The sequence below is a fragment of the Salvelinus fontinalis genome, chromosome 15, assembly GCF_029448725.1.
Source record: "Salvelinus fontinalis isolate EN_2023a chromosome 15, ASM2944872v1, whole genome shotgun sequence".
Classification (NCBI taxonomy): Eukaryota; Metazoa; Chordata; class Actinopteri; order Salmoniformes; family Salmonidae; genus Salvelinus; species Salvelinus fontinalis.
In genome coordinates, this window is record NC_074679.1 from 26,489,485 (window position 1) to 26,505,436 (window position 15,952).

The 15,952-nt window shown below is 40.5% G+C and overlaps 1 protein-coding gene across 2 annotated transcripts; it reads right to left on the bottom strand.

The window, feature by feature from the left end:
* Positions 1 to 1,411: 1,411 nt before the first annotated feature.
* LOC129811652 (visual system homeobox 2-like) lies at positions 1,412 to 14,678 on the bottom strand. 2 transcript variants are annotated; one of them, XM_055863119.1, is made up of 5 exons: positions 8,089 to 14,678; positions 7,603 to 7,687; positions 6,278 to 6,401; positions 2,838 to 3,018; positions 1,412 to 2,606 (listed from the first exon to the last, which is right to left on the bottom strand). In XM_055863119.1, the coding sequence occupies exons 1-5, from the start codon at positions 8,507 to 8,509 to the stop codon at positions 2,230 to 2,232; spliced, it is 1,188 nt and encodes a 395-aa protein (XP_055719094.1). In that variant the 5' UTR covers positions 8,510 to 14,678; the 3' UTR covers positions 1,412 to 2,229. The 2 variants fall into 2 exon arrangements, with proteins under 2 accessions (XP_055719094.1, XP_055719095.1); XM_055863120.1 differs by having other exon boundaries at positions 1,412 to 2,543; positions 8,089 to 14,677.
* Between the last annotated feature and the right edge of the window lie 1,274 nt (positions 14,679 to 15,952).

Sequence of the window (15,952 nt, forward strand, 5' to 3'; positions counted from 1 at the left end):
TTTTTTATGAAATCTGAAATTTACGGCATTTCTAATCAACTGGACCATTGAATCAATAGTGGCAAATATCCCTCAATGAATGAAATCGATGTTCCTAAAACATATATTTTTTACACAAATCAGGCATTATCACACCAGATGTCATTGAATTGATTACACTTAATTAAATTAGCGTCAAATGAACAGTGTAAATCTAATGACAGTGGCACTAGCCATACAGGGTCAATGATGATGAGGAGCAGCTGGAATCAAAGATCCAGTAGTGATGATTCAGGATGGACAAAATGCTGCTGATACACTATAGGAGATTAGTGTTGAGCAGGCTGCATCCACACATCTAGCTATGAGTACTACAGTAGGCCTAATACCATTTATAAAGTGGTCAAGTTGCTTAACATTCCAAATGAAATACAACACTTATTTTGAATGTTTTAATATTCCTATTATGCTACCTCTAGTAATGCTATTTCCTTATCATTATTATTTATGTATGCTTGTTTTTGTCAGTTAGAAATTGCCAGTATTTCCCCTAACGTGTGACACAGGCAGCCCAATTCCGATCTGTTTCCACTAATTGGTATTTTGCCAATAATTGGACAAAGATCAGAATTGGGCTGCCTGTGTAAACGTAGCCAAAGATTATTATAATAATCTGGCATGCAAACATGTTGATGCCTACTGACACTCATCTGCCACTGAGGAGTGAATCTGATTCAACATGCAATCTGATGGAGCCCATCTTGCATCCACTCTTAATAAATCGAATCTAAATCTAAAATCCATTGCGTCACGTTGACCTGTGAAACAATGCATATACGTTAGCTCAACTTTGCAGCTAGCAGTATGTGCATTCATAAAAAAAGCTGGGATGGATAAGTGATCTAAACATCTGAAACGAAGGGATAAAAAAGCATTACTAGAGCCTGATAAGGTTCTTAGTAAGTATCAGAGCAGGCGCCTTTAATACAGGCTGAGAGCTTCTCATCTGGGCTGTTTCACTGGCTCTCCCATATGATCCTCATGCATCGGCCCCATAGTTTAATTTGAGAGATTGAAGCCTCTCAACTGCAACAGATTGCAGACAGAACACAGTGCTACACTTGGCTGCCCTGGGAACAGGCAGAGCGTTCAGTTATAGGACCAGCTAGCCACCTTCTAATGAGCATGACCAACGGAGCATCATGCACAGGGAATGACAACAAGGACAACTCTGGTGGATTTTAGAGCATCCTTTGTCTGGTACAGCAGTCCAGGACTTACTTCTTGCTGCTTACTGAAGATGTAAATATCATAAGTAAGCCCAGGTAGCGAAGAATATCAATAATTATAGACCTACAGCTTCTCTTGTGCAGGTTTACCTGGCCACTTGGCTTTGTGATGAGGTAATACACAAAATAATGTAACAGCAGACCTCATAAAAAATTGTTTAATACTTTGTATTGCATACTATACAGACTGTGAAACAAAAACACAAACATTTAAAGACTACATGAAAGTATATTTTAACAGTGCCTTTGTAAACCGTCTTTATCTCCATTATATACAGCATAAGAACAACGTAAGACAACGTTTTAGTTATTGTGTGTTCCAGATTAGTGGAGTAATGTTTTCCCTTTCGTACATCATCATCCCACAGATGTATAGTCGCTTCAGTGGAGCGACTAGACAAGAAACACAGTCAGCATCAACACTATGGATGCTGTGAATTCAATATAGAGTACAGTATAGTTTCAGAGATTGGCTACTTATATATCAACAAACTTATATATCAACAAATGTCCTAATTGGTTCATTATAACAAACACAAGTATGCACTTTGCACACTGAATTAGTAGTTTAAGAATATTCAATGATAGAAATGTGTAAAGTGGGTATCTTCTAGTTATAGGGGTTGTCAGCAATTTACATCTGTATGGACTGCTAACCCCATATTAAACCATTTTCAACAATGTGTAAGCATCAATATTTGTATGAATGTCAGTGAGTAAGAAAGACAGAAAGTGCATTGGGGTTTTTCTAAGTCAATAAAATACAAATGTAGATATTTAATCTTTCCAATAGGAAGACCAGTATAAAGCAGGTCATTTTAAAACAGTATAATAGAGATCTAGGATGTTCAACATGTAAAAACCTCTCAGAGAACACTGTAATACTGATCAATCTAGTTGAGTCCATACAGATGTTTAGAGCACAGTCAGGGGCACTGCAAAGTCTGTACAAAGTGAGGGTCTATGGACTCTTGGGCTCTTCCACTGGACTCAAAGGGCCACTAGATTTTTCCTCTGTCGCCTGTCTCTCCACTTTGCTCTCCGGTCTCTCGCATGTAACAGTCCCAAGCACCTTGGCACTGTGCTCCTGTGCTTTTGCCCTGAGTGCTGCGATGCTGTTCTCCCTCAGTTCCTCTTTGGAGATGGGTGACTTGCCCTCCGCCCTCTTCTCCTCCACGTCGCACTCTTCAGCCCTCTGAATGGCTGGCTGCTGGGGAACATCGGACTTCCCTTTTGGCTGGACGACCGTGGTCTCCATGGACTTTTTGTGCATCCCTGTAAAGAATTGTGGGTATTCGGATTTAGAAAAGCGTCTGCTGATTGGAAAGCCATCTTGAACTGAAAATAGTAAGCAAAGAAATAGTTCTGATTTAGCTATAGGAATATGATCTTCAAATTGAGGATTCATAATAAGTGTAAACTGATAGTAAATATTTGCTGAATAGTTTTTTTCTCCCACTAAGCGATATGTAAATTATGAAAAAATGTGTGTGTGTGTAAAATGTGGAAAATATCTGAGAGTAAGCATGGAGGGTGAAATCTGCTGTAGATAAAACATTAGTCTCATACCAAGCAGCCATGGGGCACAGGAGTCCATGATGCCATCCTTGGCGGACTTGAGGATGGAATCCGGTAGGGGGATAGAGTGGCGGACCATGGCGCCATACAGCCCATACTCTGCCATCACACTGCTGCGACCCCAGCACTTCTCCCTCTTCCTCCATTTGGCCCTGCGGTTCTGGAACCAGACCTGTAACCCAGGAGAAATTATTCAGTACCACTGACCAACACTGAAACTAGCAATATTCAGACACACTGACACTAGCAGCATCAATGAGTCTACTAACTGACCGACACCACCACCTTAACTGGCTCTAGCACTGGCATCACATTGTGACACAGTTGTCCACCCTGTGAAAAATCCATCCCAATCTTTGGCAGACCTAATGGTTTACATTCACTTCAGTGTTGTTTTGAGATATCTGTTAGATCTCTTATGTAATGTGTGGTGATATAAGATAAAACTGATGTGATTTGATTCAGCACATTGATTTCCCATACAGGCTGCTGGTGGTCTCTGAATGATCTCTGCCTTCTGTCAGTCCCTATCTCCCCCCAGCCTGAGGTAGTGTAGACGGATAGTGACTAAAACATTAAGATGCTTCACTTGCCCAACCATGACTACTGGTTGGGGCCCCCAGGCTATCTGTCAGCTCAGTGAGAGGCCAAATTGATTTCATAGCACAACACAGAGCTGTTAAACAGCCTTGGCCACTTCTGATGGCTGTATGTGCTGTGCAAAAAAAGAAGAGGGGAAGCACAGAGATGTCTCGACTGTGGAGGGGGACCAGACATTAAATTGAAAATGATCAAAACCATTTAGAACCTTTTTCTGGTAATTCTGATGATAGCCCTTATTTCATACAAGATGCTTTTTTATGAGAAATTGTTTCTCTGGCCCTCAAAGGAAGCCGAGGGGGAAGCTGCGAGCAGAAGCGACCCCTAGGGCACGCCGAGGCTGATTGAAAAATAAGTTAATTTCAAGCCCAATCGATGGTGGACAGGCGGGCAAATATCACGGGAAATTAAACGAGCGGGACTCGGGGGAACGGCGCTATTGACCCGTGCTAATAAATTCAATGTAGTTATTTCGTCTGAACTCCCAGTGTCTCGAGCCAGCCTCCCCCTGGAACAAGGCAAGCTCATCTGATTTAACTAATTACAATCTATGAGAAAATTGGGTGTTAATTTTATTTAGGATAGGAATAGCCTACGTTTATTTATTTATTTCCTTATTATTTATTCGCGGCGAAAAGCCTTAATGAGAACGAAATTAAAAGGCGCTCGGGCAGATGGATGGTCCAGGTCACACCGCAATCTTCTTCCGCCTTGATAGCATGATTAGGTCGTTAGTGCTCCTCTCCGAGAACAAATTGTTTCACATCCAACTGCGCCTGATGAGAGATGATCTGCTCTGGCGAGGATGCTGCTAGAGGTGTCTTTGACATCTCTGATCGATTTACGTGGGCACACTTGCATCCTCCATAAAACATTATGTGGTTAACTAGTTCGTCAAGTGCAGAGTAGGCTAGGCCTAGATTACACCACTTTTCATTTTCTAGACAATTCATTGTTTTTTTAATACCTGCTTTATAGTCTGGATCAAGGCTATTTAAATCCCACGGCTAAAGCCAAAAATGTTGAGACGAGCCTATTTCAACGTAAAGGCCCAGTGCAGTCAAAACCTTGATTTTTCTATGTTTTACATACAGGTAACTGAAAAATAAAGGAAACACCAATTTAAAGTATCTTAACAGGGCGTTGGGCCGACACAAGCCGCCAGAGGCGTCAGGACAGCTTTGATGCATCTTGGCATATATTCTACAAGTGTCTGGCACTTTATTGGAAGGATACAATACCATTCTTCCACGATAAATTCCATAATTTGGTGTTTTGTTGATAGTGGTGGAAAACGCTGTTTCATGCCCCACTCCAGAATCTCCGATAAGTGTTCAATTGGGTTGAGATCTGGTGACTGACACACACACACACACACACACACACACACACACACACACACACACACACACACACACACACACACACACACACACTTTAAACTCCCTATGCTCCTTTGAAACCCCTCTTTGAAAGTCACTGAGATCTCTTCTTCTAGCCATGGTAGCCAAAATAATGTGCAACTGGGCATTTTTATACATGACCCTAAGCATGATGGGATGTTTTAATTGCCTAATTAATTCAGGAACCACACCTGTGTGGAAGCCCCTGCTATACTTTGAATCCCTCATTTACTCAAGTATCTTTTATTTTGGCAGTTACCTGTATATTATGAGGTTGGAATAATGCTGTGAAATTGATGGTAATGCCCTTTTAGTGTAAGAGCTGTTTGAAAAGACTGCCTGAAATTTCAGCCTGTTTGGTGTGATGACATCACCAGCAGCACAGGAGGTTGGTGGCAACTTGATTGGTGAGAACTGGGTCGTGGTAATGACTGGGGCGGAATCAGTGGAATGGTATCAAATACATCAAACACATGGTTTCCAGGTGTTTGATGCCATTTATTTCCTCCATCCCGGCCATTAGTGTCCTGTACTCTGTCCATGGACCCCAAAACCACCTTCTGCCCATAAAGGATTGATATGATATTCCACAGGAGTTTTGGCTTTCCATGGTGACATCACCATGTGGTAAATTGGTTAATAGACCAATAACAAAGAGAGTTCCAAACCTCTCTGCTAATAACAGCTAGTTTTCCCCTCCTCCCTCAGACCACTCCCAGACAGTCCTAGCCAAATTTTTGCTTGAGAAATAGTTTTTTGCTAAATAGCTACTTTTGCCCATTTTAATGGTAATCTATTTAAGTAAGGTACTTAATTGTTAGCCAGAAATGATTTGATATTGATATAAAAACGGCTGCATTGGGCCTTTAACTGATCATTAATTTGTTAGCAAAACTACAACCATTATCATGTAAATTGAATTATGATTATTTCAAAGAGAATAATGCTAATAATGCCAATATCAAAAGCAGATCACAGTCGCAATGTATCCAGTGACAGATATCAATAGTGCTTAATAGTGCTTGCTCTAAGATAAATGCAGAACATATATTAAAAAGAAGAAGAATTATTCACTGTTAATCACATTTAATTGGAGAAAGATTTTTTACAATTAGCACAAGTTCTCCTGTATTAAATATTTTGCAGAGTAACAATATTCCAGTTTGAGTTTCTTTGCAAGGACACTGAGTATGACGTAAAAAAACTATATCTGACATAATATTCCAGTAATTTTATCCAGTAGATAAATCAAAATTATAGGCTATAAACATGAATAATGCTGTTCTGAGACATTTAAATGCAATTTTAGTTCATGCTAATAAATTGAATGCATTTGTGTTGGGGAGGAAGAACTCAAGTGAAAAAATACATTTCCTCTGACATGATATACCATAATAAACTGCCAACATCAACAGCCTGCTGTCATACCTGTATTCTGTCCTCAGGAAGCTCTGTTTTCATAGCCAGCATCTCTCTTGCATACACATCTGGGTAGTGAGCTTCATTAAAGGCCTTCTCCAACTCCTCGAGCTGGTAAGATGTGAATATGGTCCTGAAGAAATATGAAATATGTAAATTGTCCACATTGAAAAATGGTTGCAATGCAAATAAATAGGCAAGCTCGGTTGGCTATTATTTAATTTAAACAGATCAGCTGTACAAATGCACACCTTAATTTGCACGGTGGCCCAATGCATGCCGTACATCTTATATATACAAAGGTTTTGGTGGTATGGATTTAATCTTAGGTACATGCAAAACAATGGTGCATTTTAAAAATAGAGTAGTCCTAACTCAATGCAGCGACCCTCTCGTCCACATAACATCCAAAAGCAGCTGCCCGGTCATAGTATTTCATTACAATAAAAAGTATTCAGTAGCCAATGCATGTAAGCCAGAAAGCATCATTTTCATGCACTCGGTAAGTGAGTATAAATAAATGGATACATAAAAAAATCCCTTTTTTTTCTTTATGCTGGAGGAAAAGAAAATAATCTATATCCATTTCAATGTCTCATCCCCCTCATAAAGGAATGATAAAGTATTCACAGACTAAGCCTATATCGTTATGAAACGTTTTAATAAGTAAAAGGTAGGCCATATCCATATGGTGTACTTTTAGGCCTATACACTCGATTGTAAAAAGTCTATATTCAAAATAGGCCCATGCATGATGAATTGACCGGGGCTGATTCGCAACAAAACGCTAATGCTTCCACACCCCAAAACAAATGTACATCAAAATGAATTAACACAAATGTATGAAATAATACGGAATTGTTAGAGTAGGCTAGCCTGTAAATTCACACTTGTAGGCCTAAATCCTTAATTTGCTATATGGAAAAATGGAATCCAAAGACCATTAAATAAGGAAATGCGTTGTAAGCCTAATTGCATAAAAATAATTTGTATTAACTTTATAACATCTAGGCCTAGACCCTATTAAATGTAATTCCATATTTGTTACAAGGTTATTAATATTGGAAAAGGACAAGTTTGTCAGCTCAGTAATTAGCATGGGCTACTTTTTCAATTCTTCAATACATAATTTTTCAATCTTGTTACAATAGCCTTCACAAAATCCAAAATAGTTGTTCTTGAATTAAGACAGTTCAAAAGCCCTAAACAAAAAACAAGTATCGTTAGGCCAAACAAAAAATGCTGAAACGTGCGCTTCAGAATTTGAAGCTATTAGGCCATAGCGTTCTGATAAACAACAATAGGCCTATCATGTGTGGGAATGCAACGCCTACCGGTGCCGTCTTTTCTTCCGTTTCTTGCTCTGGCTTAATGAGTTCTTTGAGAGTTTTCGTTCACTTGATGACACATCTTCTGAGTCTGTGAATATTAGAAAACGTGGCAATAACATGAAGGACTCGTTTGAGGAACATATTCAATATGTTATCACAATTGTAGTGTTAAAATTGAGTAGGCTAAGAAACAACGTCTAACACAGATGTTATCATTATATTCTGTTCTTGTTATAATACTGACATAAGTAGCCTATTTGTATTATTGTTAGTATAATTTTATATTATAAGTTGCCTATGGTTCTCCATTGTGCTTTTAAAGTTCAGCCTAATAATAATATGAATACTAATACTAGCTTACTACTACTAATACTACTAATAAGAATAATAATAATAGGCTAACTACTACTAATAGTACTACTATTACTACTACTAATAATACAACTGTATATTTTAAGTCTTTAATGTAATGACGACTGTAATTCCTACCTGAACTGGCGGACTGGCTGTGGTCCAGATGTCCCACAGTTCTGTTGTGGGTTTGTAAGTGAACGTTCTGCGCATCCTGCAGGACCTCCAAAAACGCCGGTTGCCTGTAGAATGACGGAATCCCTCCAGGCCCGATTAATCCCATCCCAACTCCTACACCAGCGGGGCCAAGCATTGACCTGGCGGCAAGCAGGTGCGCCCCAGATGGTAGCGACTGCAAGGTGCTCCTCGGGGCCGCCGAAGGCTCTTTATTCAGCCCTAAAATCTCCTGTATCCCGAATCCGGTGCATCTGGGAGGATGCGTGGCGCTGTTCTTTGATTGTTGGTGCAGGCTGCTATTCCCTCCGTTAGCACCGATAGAGGACGTTTTGGATATATTCAACGTTTCCGATAGCACCGCAGCTCCTTGTTTACCTGTCATGGTGATTTCGATAGTTGGCCTATTCCCTATTTGTATCGGCTCACAGGTCGGTCCCCAGCGCACTAGCCACGATGTATCACTCGAGACTCTCTAAAAGGGTCCTTTTATCCAACAGGTCCATCCCAACAAGAGTCAGAGTCCAGCAGCCAATCAGCTACGAGGGATTTTTCCGGATTCCTGCGCATCAGGCATTATTACGCGCCTTTGGAAACGGTTTATTCCCAAATAACTGATATATTATAAGGCTATATAGGTAGGCTACACAAACCAGAGTGTCCGGATAACCCAAAACGACTGCGGATAAAGAAGATGAAACAGGTGGACTGAGTTGAAGAATGTAGGCAAATACGAAGCTATGCTATCCATCCAATGTACTGAGAAAAATATATAGCCACATGCCGTTTGCTATGTTTTTCATTTATATGTGTGACCGTTTATACTGTATATAGAATATGACAATTATTCTGGTATTTAAACGTGATCTCGATATTATACGTTTCATGCAGGATTACAATTATTTGAGGGGTTGAATCGACCTGGGATCTGGATTAAGTTACCGATTTCATAAAATGAAAATGCATGTTAGTCAGTGTTTAGGCTATAAGCCTCTTCATTGCATATATTTCAGACCAGATTCTAGTGCTATTTCTATCTTCTATGATCTCCATGTCCATCCGTTGCCTCACATGAACGGATAATTGATCTCCAGATGCTACAGAGGAAACCACACAGAAATCAAAGCCTCTCCAAAACGACACCTGGAAGCGAACACACATCTCTGCCTCGCTACAGACTGCTATTTCACAGCAGCGGCAGTACATTACAGATTATGGAGATATTTATTTCACATGAGAAATGGAACATTATGAAACAATCTGGGCTACCAACGCTTAGAATATTAGAAGATATTTATTAAACAACATGGTGTCTAATTAACTATACAAACAAAAGCAACATTAGCATACTGTTTCACTTTCAATCGTTTAGAAAAGGATGGTCCGAGTTTTATTAAACCCAACAAGTTACTGATGCATGGGGAGCATGCTAAGGATGCGTGCACGCATGTTCATAAAGTGCAATCAAATTAATAAAGATGATTACCATTATCAAAAATGTCACAATTTTATCGGATGTTTAATGTGTTACATACATTTATTTATTTGTCTTGCTAATTGCTTTTTTTTTCAATTCACATTTTAATCCCCGGTGCAATCCAACGTAATTTAACTCTGTGTGGAGGCCTCGCAGCTTTTTATATGCACAATTCGCTTTGTTTGAATAAAGGCAGTTTATGTTAAATATTTGGAGAGAACATGTAGGCAGGCCTATTTTAACGTCAAAATCTATTTCGACTATTTTGATCTAAATTTGATCGAATTAGGCTATTTGAAAAACATCGATTTTATATCAATTCAATTGGCATTATTCGTATAATTGTTCCAACAATAAATTCGATTAGATAGCCACCCTTTCTCCTTGCAATATCATTCGTTATCCTATATCTCAGAGGTCTTTTCCACAGAATAAGTCGTTTCATTTGAGACGAATAGTATACTTCATTTGGTTCAATTCAGAAAGTGACCTACTTAGTTAGTTTCGAATATAATTACATTTTATTGGTCACATACACATATTTAGCAGATGTTATTGCGGGTGAAGCGAAATGCTCTTGGTGTAGCTAAATGCTTGTATATGGCAGCATTCTTTTGTCAATAATACAAATAAATTACCCTGTTGTGAGCAGGTTTACGATTAGGCCTACTAATGAGTCAAATAAGTCATACAACTATTGTTTTCCGCATAGGGTTTGGATGCGTTTGGAGATGTGTGTGGGACAATTTGGACATCTGGACAGATAATTACACCCAGATAATTTATGGAAATGAGTTGAAACTATCTGAGGGGGACAAAGCTAACTCCGATCTTATCTAAGTGCCACGTGGTAATAGATGAATACATGTCCTGGTTTAAAGTTGACAAGAAACGCGTTAGGTGCCCCAGAAACACAATAATGGCCTATTATTATGCCTACTTAGTTATTCCACAAAAAATGACACCTACTGATTCGATGGGAACTTGTTGTTACTGTGAATGTGAAATTTACGGATGATGTCCAGCCATGACTACTGATACAGACATAATCCCGTTGGAGCCAGGTGTGGGTTATCATGTATAAACAAGACACCTCATACCATTAGCCTACAGGCTCTCTGATTTACGTCAGGCTAAAACCGACCTATCCATGGCTACAGAGCGGTTCATACAATATATAATTTACACGTTTGAAGATAACCCCATTTCGATGTAGATACAGTGCCTTCGGAAAGTATTCATACCCCTTGATTTATGCCACATTTTGTTGTGTTAGACGGAATAAAACATTTATGAAATATATATTATTTCACCCATCTACACACAATAACCCATAATGACAAAGTGAAAACTTATTTTTAGACAGTTTTGTAAATGTATCGAAAACGAAATACAGAAATATCAAGTTGGGCCAGTACCCGAAAGGCTGCTAGATTGAATCCCGGAGCTGACACGGTAAAAATCTGTCGTTCTGCCACTGAACAAGGCAGTTAACCCACTGTTCCTAGGCCGTCATTGTAAATAACAACTTGTTATTAACTGACTTGCCTAGGTAAATAATACAAAATAAAAAAATTGCTAGGCAACCATTTTCAGTGTTTTATTCTGTACAGGCCTTCTTTTCCCTTTGTCAGTTAGGTTAGTATTTTGGAGTAACTACAATGTTGTTGATCCATCCTCAGTTTTGTCCTATCACAGCCATTAAACTCTGTAACTGTTTTAAAGTCACCATTGCCCTCATGGTGAAATCCCTGAGCGGTTTCCTTCCTCTCCAGCAACTGAGTTAGGAAGGACGCCTGTTTCTTTGTGGTGACTGGGTGTATTGATACACCATCCAAAGCGTCATTAATAACTTCACTATGCTTAAATTCACTGCTCAACTGAGGGACCTTACAGATAATTGTGTGTGGGGTACAGAGATGAGGTAGTCATTCAAAAATCATGTTAAACACTATTACTGCACAAAGAGTGAGTCCATGCAACTTTTATGTGACTTGTTAAGCTACTTTTTACTCCTCAATTTATTTAGGCTTGCCATAACAAAGGGGTTGAATACTTATTCACTCAAGACATTTCAGTTTTCATTTTTAATACATTTTTACAAATTTCTAAAAACATAATTCCACTTTGACATTATGGGGTTATGGGGTATGTTGGCTAATGACAAAAAAATCTCTATTTAATCAATTTTAAATTCAGTCCGTAACACAACAAAATGTGGAAAAAGTCAAGTGGTGTGAATATTTTTGAAGGCACTGTAAATAGCCATTAGGGCATGGCAATTTGTGACAAAAAAGGAAACGTTTGGTAAAATGGTTATTTTGGTAGGCTAAATTGCATTTTGTTCTTGAAATGTGTGATTATGTCCATATCTGATCTAGTCAAATTGGGTGAATGAGACATGGATACTAAAACAAAATAAATATTGTAAACTACATCAAACAGTTAAAATTGAGCCACTGATTAAGAAGGAGAAAAACATTACCGCTACAATTACTCGATCACCAGTTGAAACTAATTAGGAGGCTATTAAGTGGAAATTTCATTACGGGTAATGAAGAAATCAATGTTATCAGGATATGCTAATGACGCATCAGCCAGTCGAGATAAACCCATCTATTCACATGGAACCGTGAGTCAGGATGACCTGTCAATTACACCGCGTGTTCCTGCCCTCACTCCACTTCTGTTGCAATCTATCCCGGCTTTGTTGTTTATTGTTGCAAGAGACCCTCTTTCTCAGTATGGCTTTTAATAATCCATCTCCACATGAAAATGACTCCACCCTGATTTACATGCAGAGGAGAGGAGAGTCTAATAGGGCTCTAGATTAAGGGAAGATTTAGTTCAGTCATTCGTGTATTTGGTTGCTCATCAAAGACCACAAGATCTGAAGGCTGCAGATTAAAAGGCAAACAGCTGTTGCAAAAATGTGTTTATCTGTTCTGTTCCCCCTTTCCCTCTGTTTCCATCTTACTGTGGGAGAGTTGTCATGTTGTGTAAACCAGATTGCCCTCAAATGAGAAACAAATATACGTTAAGATTTCAACTCGACGAAAGGAGGAAATGGAGAAGAAATAAACAAATGTGTGCTTCAACCTTAAAGCACATTATTACATAGCCAGTCCAAATATGACTATCTAGTGTGTTAGACAAACTGAGGTCATCTGAAGTAAACTTCTTGACCTTCATAGACGAGATATCAATCCAGAGGATGTTTAACTGTGTCACTTTCCATTTCACCAGATATCTTAATGTCGCAAACAAAAACCTCCCCCTTTGAATATGAATGGAGTCTTCAGTCTGCAGTCATTTTGATGGGAAAAGCTTGACATCTATTTATAATGAATAGGTAAAGAACTTTCAGTCCACAGGAAGGTCACTAGATGATGGGCTGTATAAGTAACCTAACTATGTATTCGCACAGCCCCTGCAGATTGCATAGTATGAAATATCAAGTTCAAGCAATCAAAATGAACGATCACTGATGCTCACACAGCCATACATCTGCATTCACCCTATACTGTGCAGATATAACGAATGAGAAGCAGCATTTTTCAACTCTAATCAGACTTTGCCAGCAGGTAAATCCAACACATTTTGTGATTTAGCTGTTATAGTTCTGAATCAAGCCCGGCTCTTAACTCTGTAGCTCTGTGTTGAAACAGTGAGCCTGTCCTGATGACAGAACACATCTTGTGCCGAGTCAAGGGAAAACTAAAACACTGCAAGAGGTTGTTTTTTTTTCTTTCCACAAAGCGCTGCCAAGGGCGTGATGACCCCCTGATGCAAAGTGAGTTTGCAAGCTCCAGTTCTCATGGCTCCTCTACAATGGCGTGTTTGGGAGCTGCCTGCCGGCATTGCTTAACTAGGCGAGGAGTTGATTAATTTGCACTAATTGACAGCTAATTAAAGGCCTGAGGGCACATCGGATTGACGTTTGTCGGGGCAGCGAGGCTCGGTGAGGTCAGGTCTATGTATTGTTGATGGATGGAGGAGTTTTTTCTCTCTGTATAGAAGACCCCTCCATGGGGAATGACCTGTTTCTTAAGGAGCATATCTGGCTGGACTGGAGGCATCGCATGACAGGCAGCCACCAGCGATTGCAGCATATTTTGAACGTCAGGTCACTTACTGTGTTAACGCTCAGTAGACTGATCAATGTACATCAGCCAGTAGCAACAAGTGTTAACCAGCCAACTCAGCAATAGGCCATGTAAACCAGTGTCAACCAGTCAGCTCTACACTACCTGAACTAAACAGTCCCTTTTCACCCTTCTAATGATGTAAAACTTCTGTTAAAAGCTTCCATAGTGGTTATTTGACAAAAAACAAATACACTGTACACTAGACTAGAGCAGACCAATTAAACAGACTACAAGGGACCAAAATAAACATTGGATGCATTGGGGGTAAAATAAGTAGATTGGCCTCCTCCCACAGCTTAAATTCCTGCCCATCAGGCGATGCTGTACATCCACTCCCCCAGCCCCATCCTGCCCGTCACAGGAGTCTCCAGCACACACAGGAAAACACACACACACACGACAATAAATTTCACATGCTGTTGTGCAAATGGAATAGACAAAAGGTGGAAATTATAGGCAATTAGCAAGACACCCCCAAAAAAGGAGTGATTCTGCAGGTGGTGACCACAGACCACTTCTCAGTTCCTATGCTTCCTGGCTGATGTTTTGGTCACTTTTGAATGCTGGCGGTGCTCTCACTCTAGTGGTAGCATGAGACGGAGTCTACAACCCACACAAGTGGCTCAGGTAGTGCAGTTCATCCAGGATGGCACATCATTGCGAGCTGTGGCAAAAAGGTTTGCTGTGTCTGTCAGCGTAGTGTCCAGAGCATGGAGGCGCTACCAGGAGACAGGCCAGTACATCAGGAGACGTGGAGGAGGCCGTAGGAGGGCTACAACCCAGCAGCAGGACCGCTACCTCCGCCTTTGTGCAAGGAGGTGCACTGCCAGCGCCATGCAAAATGACCTCCAGCAGGCCACAAATGTGCATGTGTCAGCATATGGTCTCACAAGGGGTCTGAGGATCTCATCTCGGTACCTATTGGCAGTCAGGCTACCTCTGGCGAGCACATGGAGGGCTGTGCGGCCCCACAAAGAAATGCCACCCCACACCATGACTGACCCATCGCCAAACCGGTCATGCTGGAGGATGTTGCAGGCAGCAGAACGTTCTCCACGGCGTCTCCAGACTCTGTCACGTCTGTCACATGTGCTCATGTGCTCAGTGTGAACCTGCTTTCATCTGTGAAGAGCACAGGGCGCCAGTGGCGAATTTGCCAATCTTGGTGTTCTCTGGCAAATGCCAAACGTCCTGCACGGTGTTGGGCTGTAAGCACAACCCCCACCTGTGGACGTCGGGCCCTCATACCACCCTCATGGAGTCTGTTTCTGACCGTTTGAGCAGACACATGCACATTTGTGGCATGCTGGAGGTCATTTTGCATGGCGCTGGCAGTGCACCTCCTTGCACAAAGGCGGAGGTAGCGGTCCTGCTGCTGGGTTGTTGCCCTCCTACGGCCTCCTCCACGTCTCCTGATGTACTGGCCTGTCTCCTGGTAGCGCCTCCATGCTCTGGACACTACGCTGACAGACACAGCAAACCTTCTTGCCACAGCTCGCATTGATGTGCCATCCTGGATGAGCTGCACTACCTGAGCCACTTGTGTGGGTTGTAGACTCCGTCTCATGCTACCACTAGAGTGCCAGCATTCAAAAGTGACCAAAACATCAGCCAGGAAGCATAGGAACTGAGAAGTGGTCTGTGGTCACCACCTGCAGAACCACTCCTTTATTGGGGGTGTCTTGCTAATTGCCTATAATTTCCACCTTTTTGTCTATTCCATTTGCACAACAGCATGTGAAATTTATTGTCAATCAGTGTTGCTTCCTAAGTGGACAGTTTGATTTCACAGAAGTGTGATTCACTTGGAGTTACATTGTGTTGTTTAAGTGTTCCCTTTATTTTTTTGAGCAGTGTATATATACACAATACAGTACCAGTCAAAAGTTTGGACGGACCTACTCACTCAAGTGTTTTCTTTATTTTCTGCATTGTAAAATAACAGTGAAGGCATCAAAACTATGAAATATCACATATGGAATAATGTAGTAACCAAAAAAAGTGCTAGACAAATCAAAATATCTTTTATATTTGAGATTCGTCAAAGTAGCCACCCTTTGCCTTGATGACAGCTTTGCACTCTTGGCATTCTCTCAACCAGCTTCATGAGGTAGTCACAGCTCCATGAGGCATTTCAATTAACAGGTGTGCCTTGTTTAAACAATTAATTTGTGGGATTTCTTTCCTTCTTAATGTGTTTGAG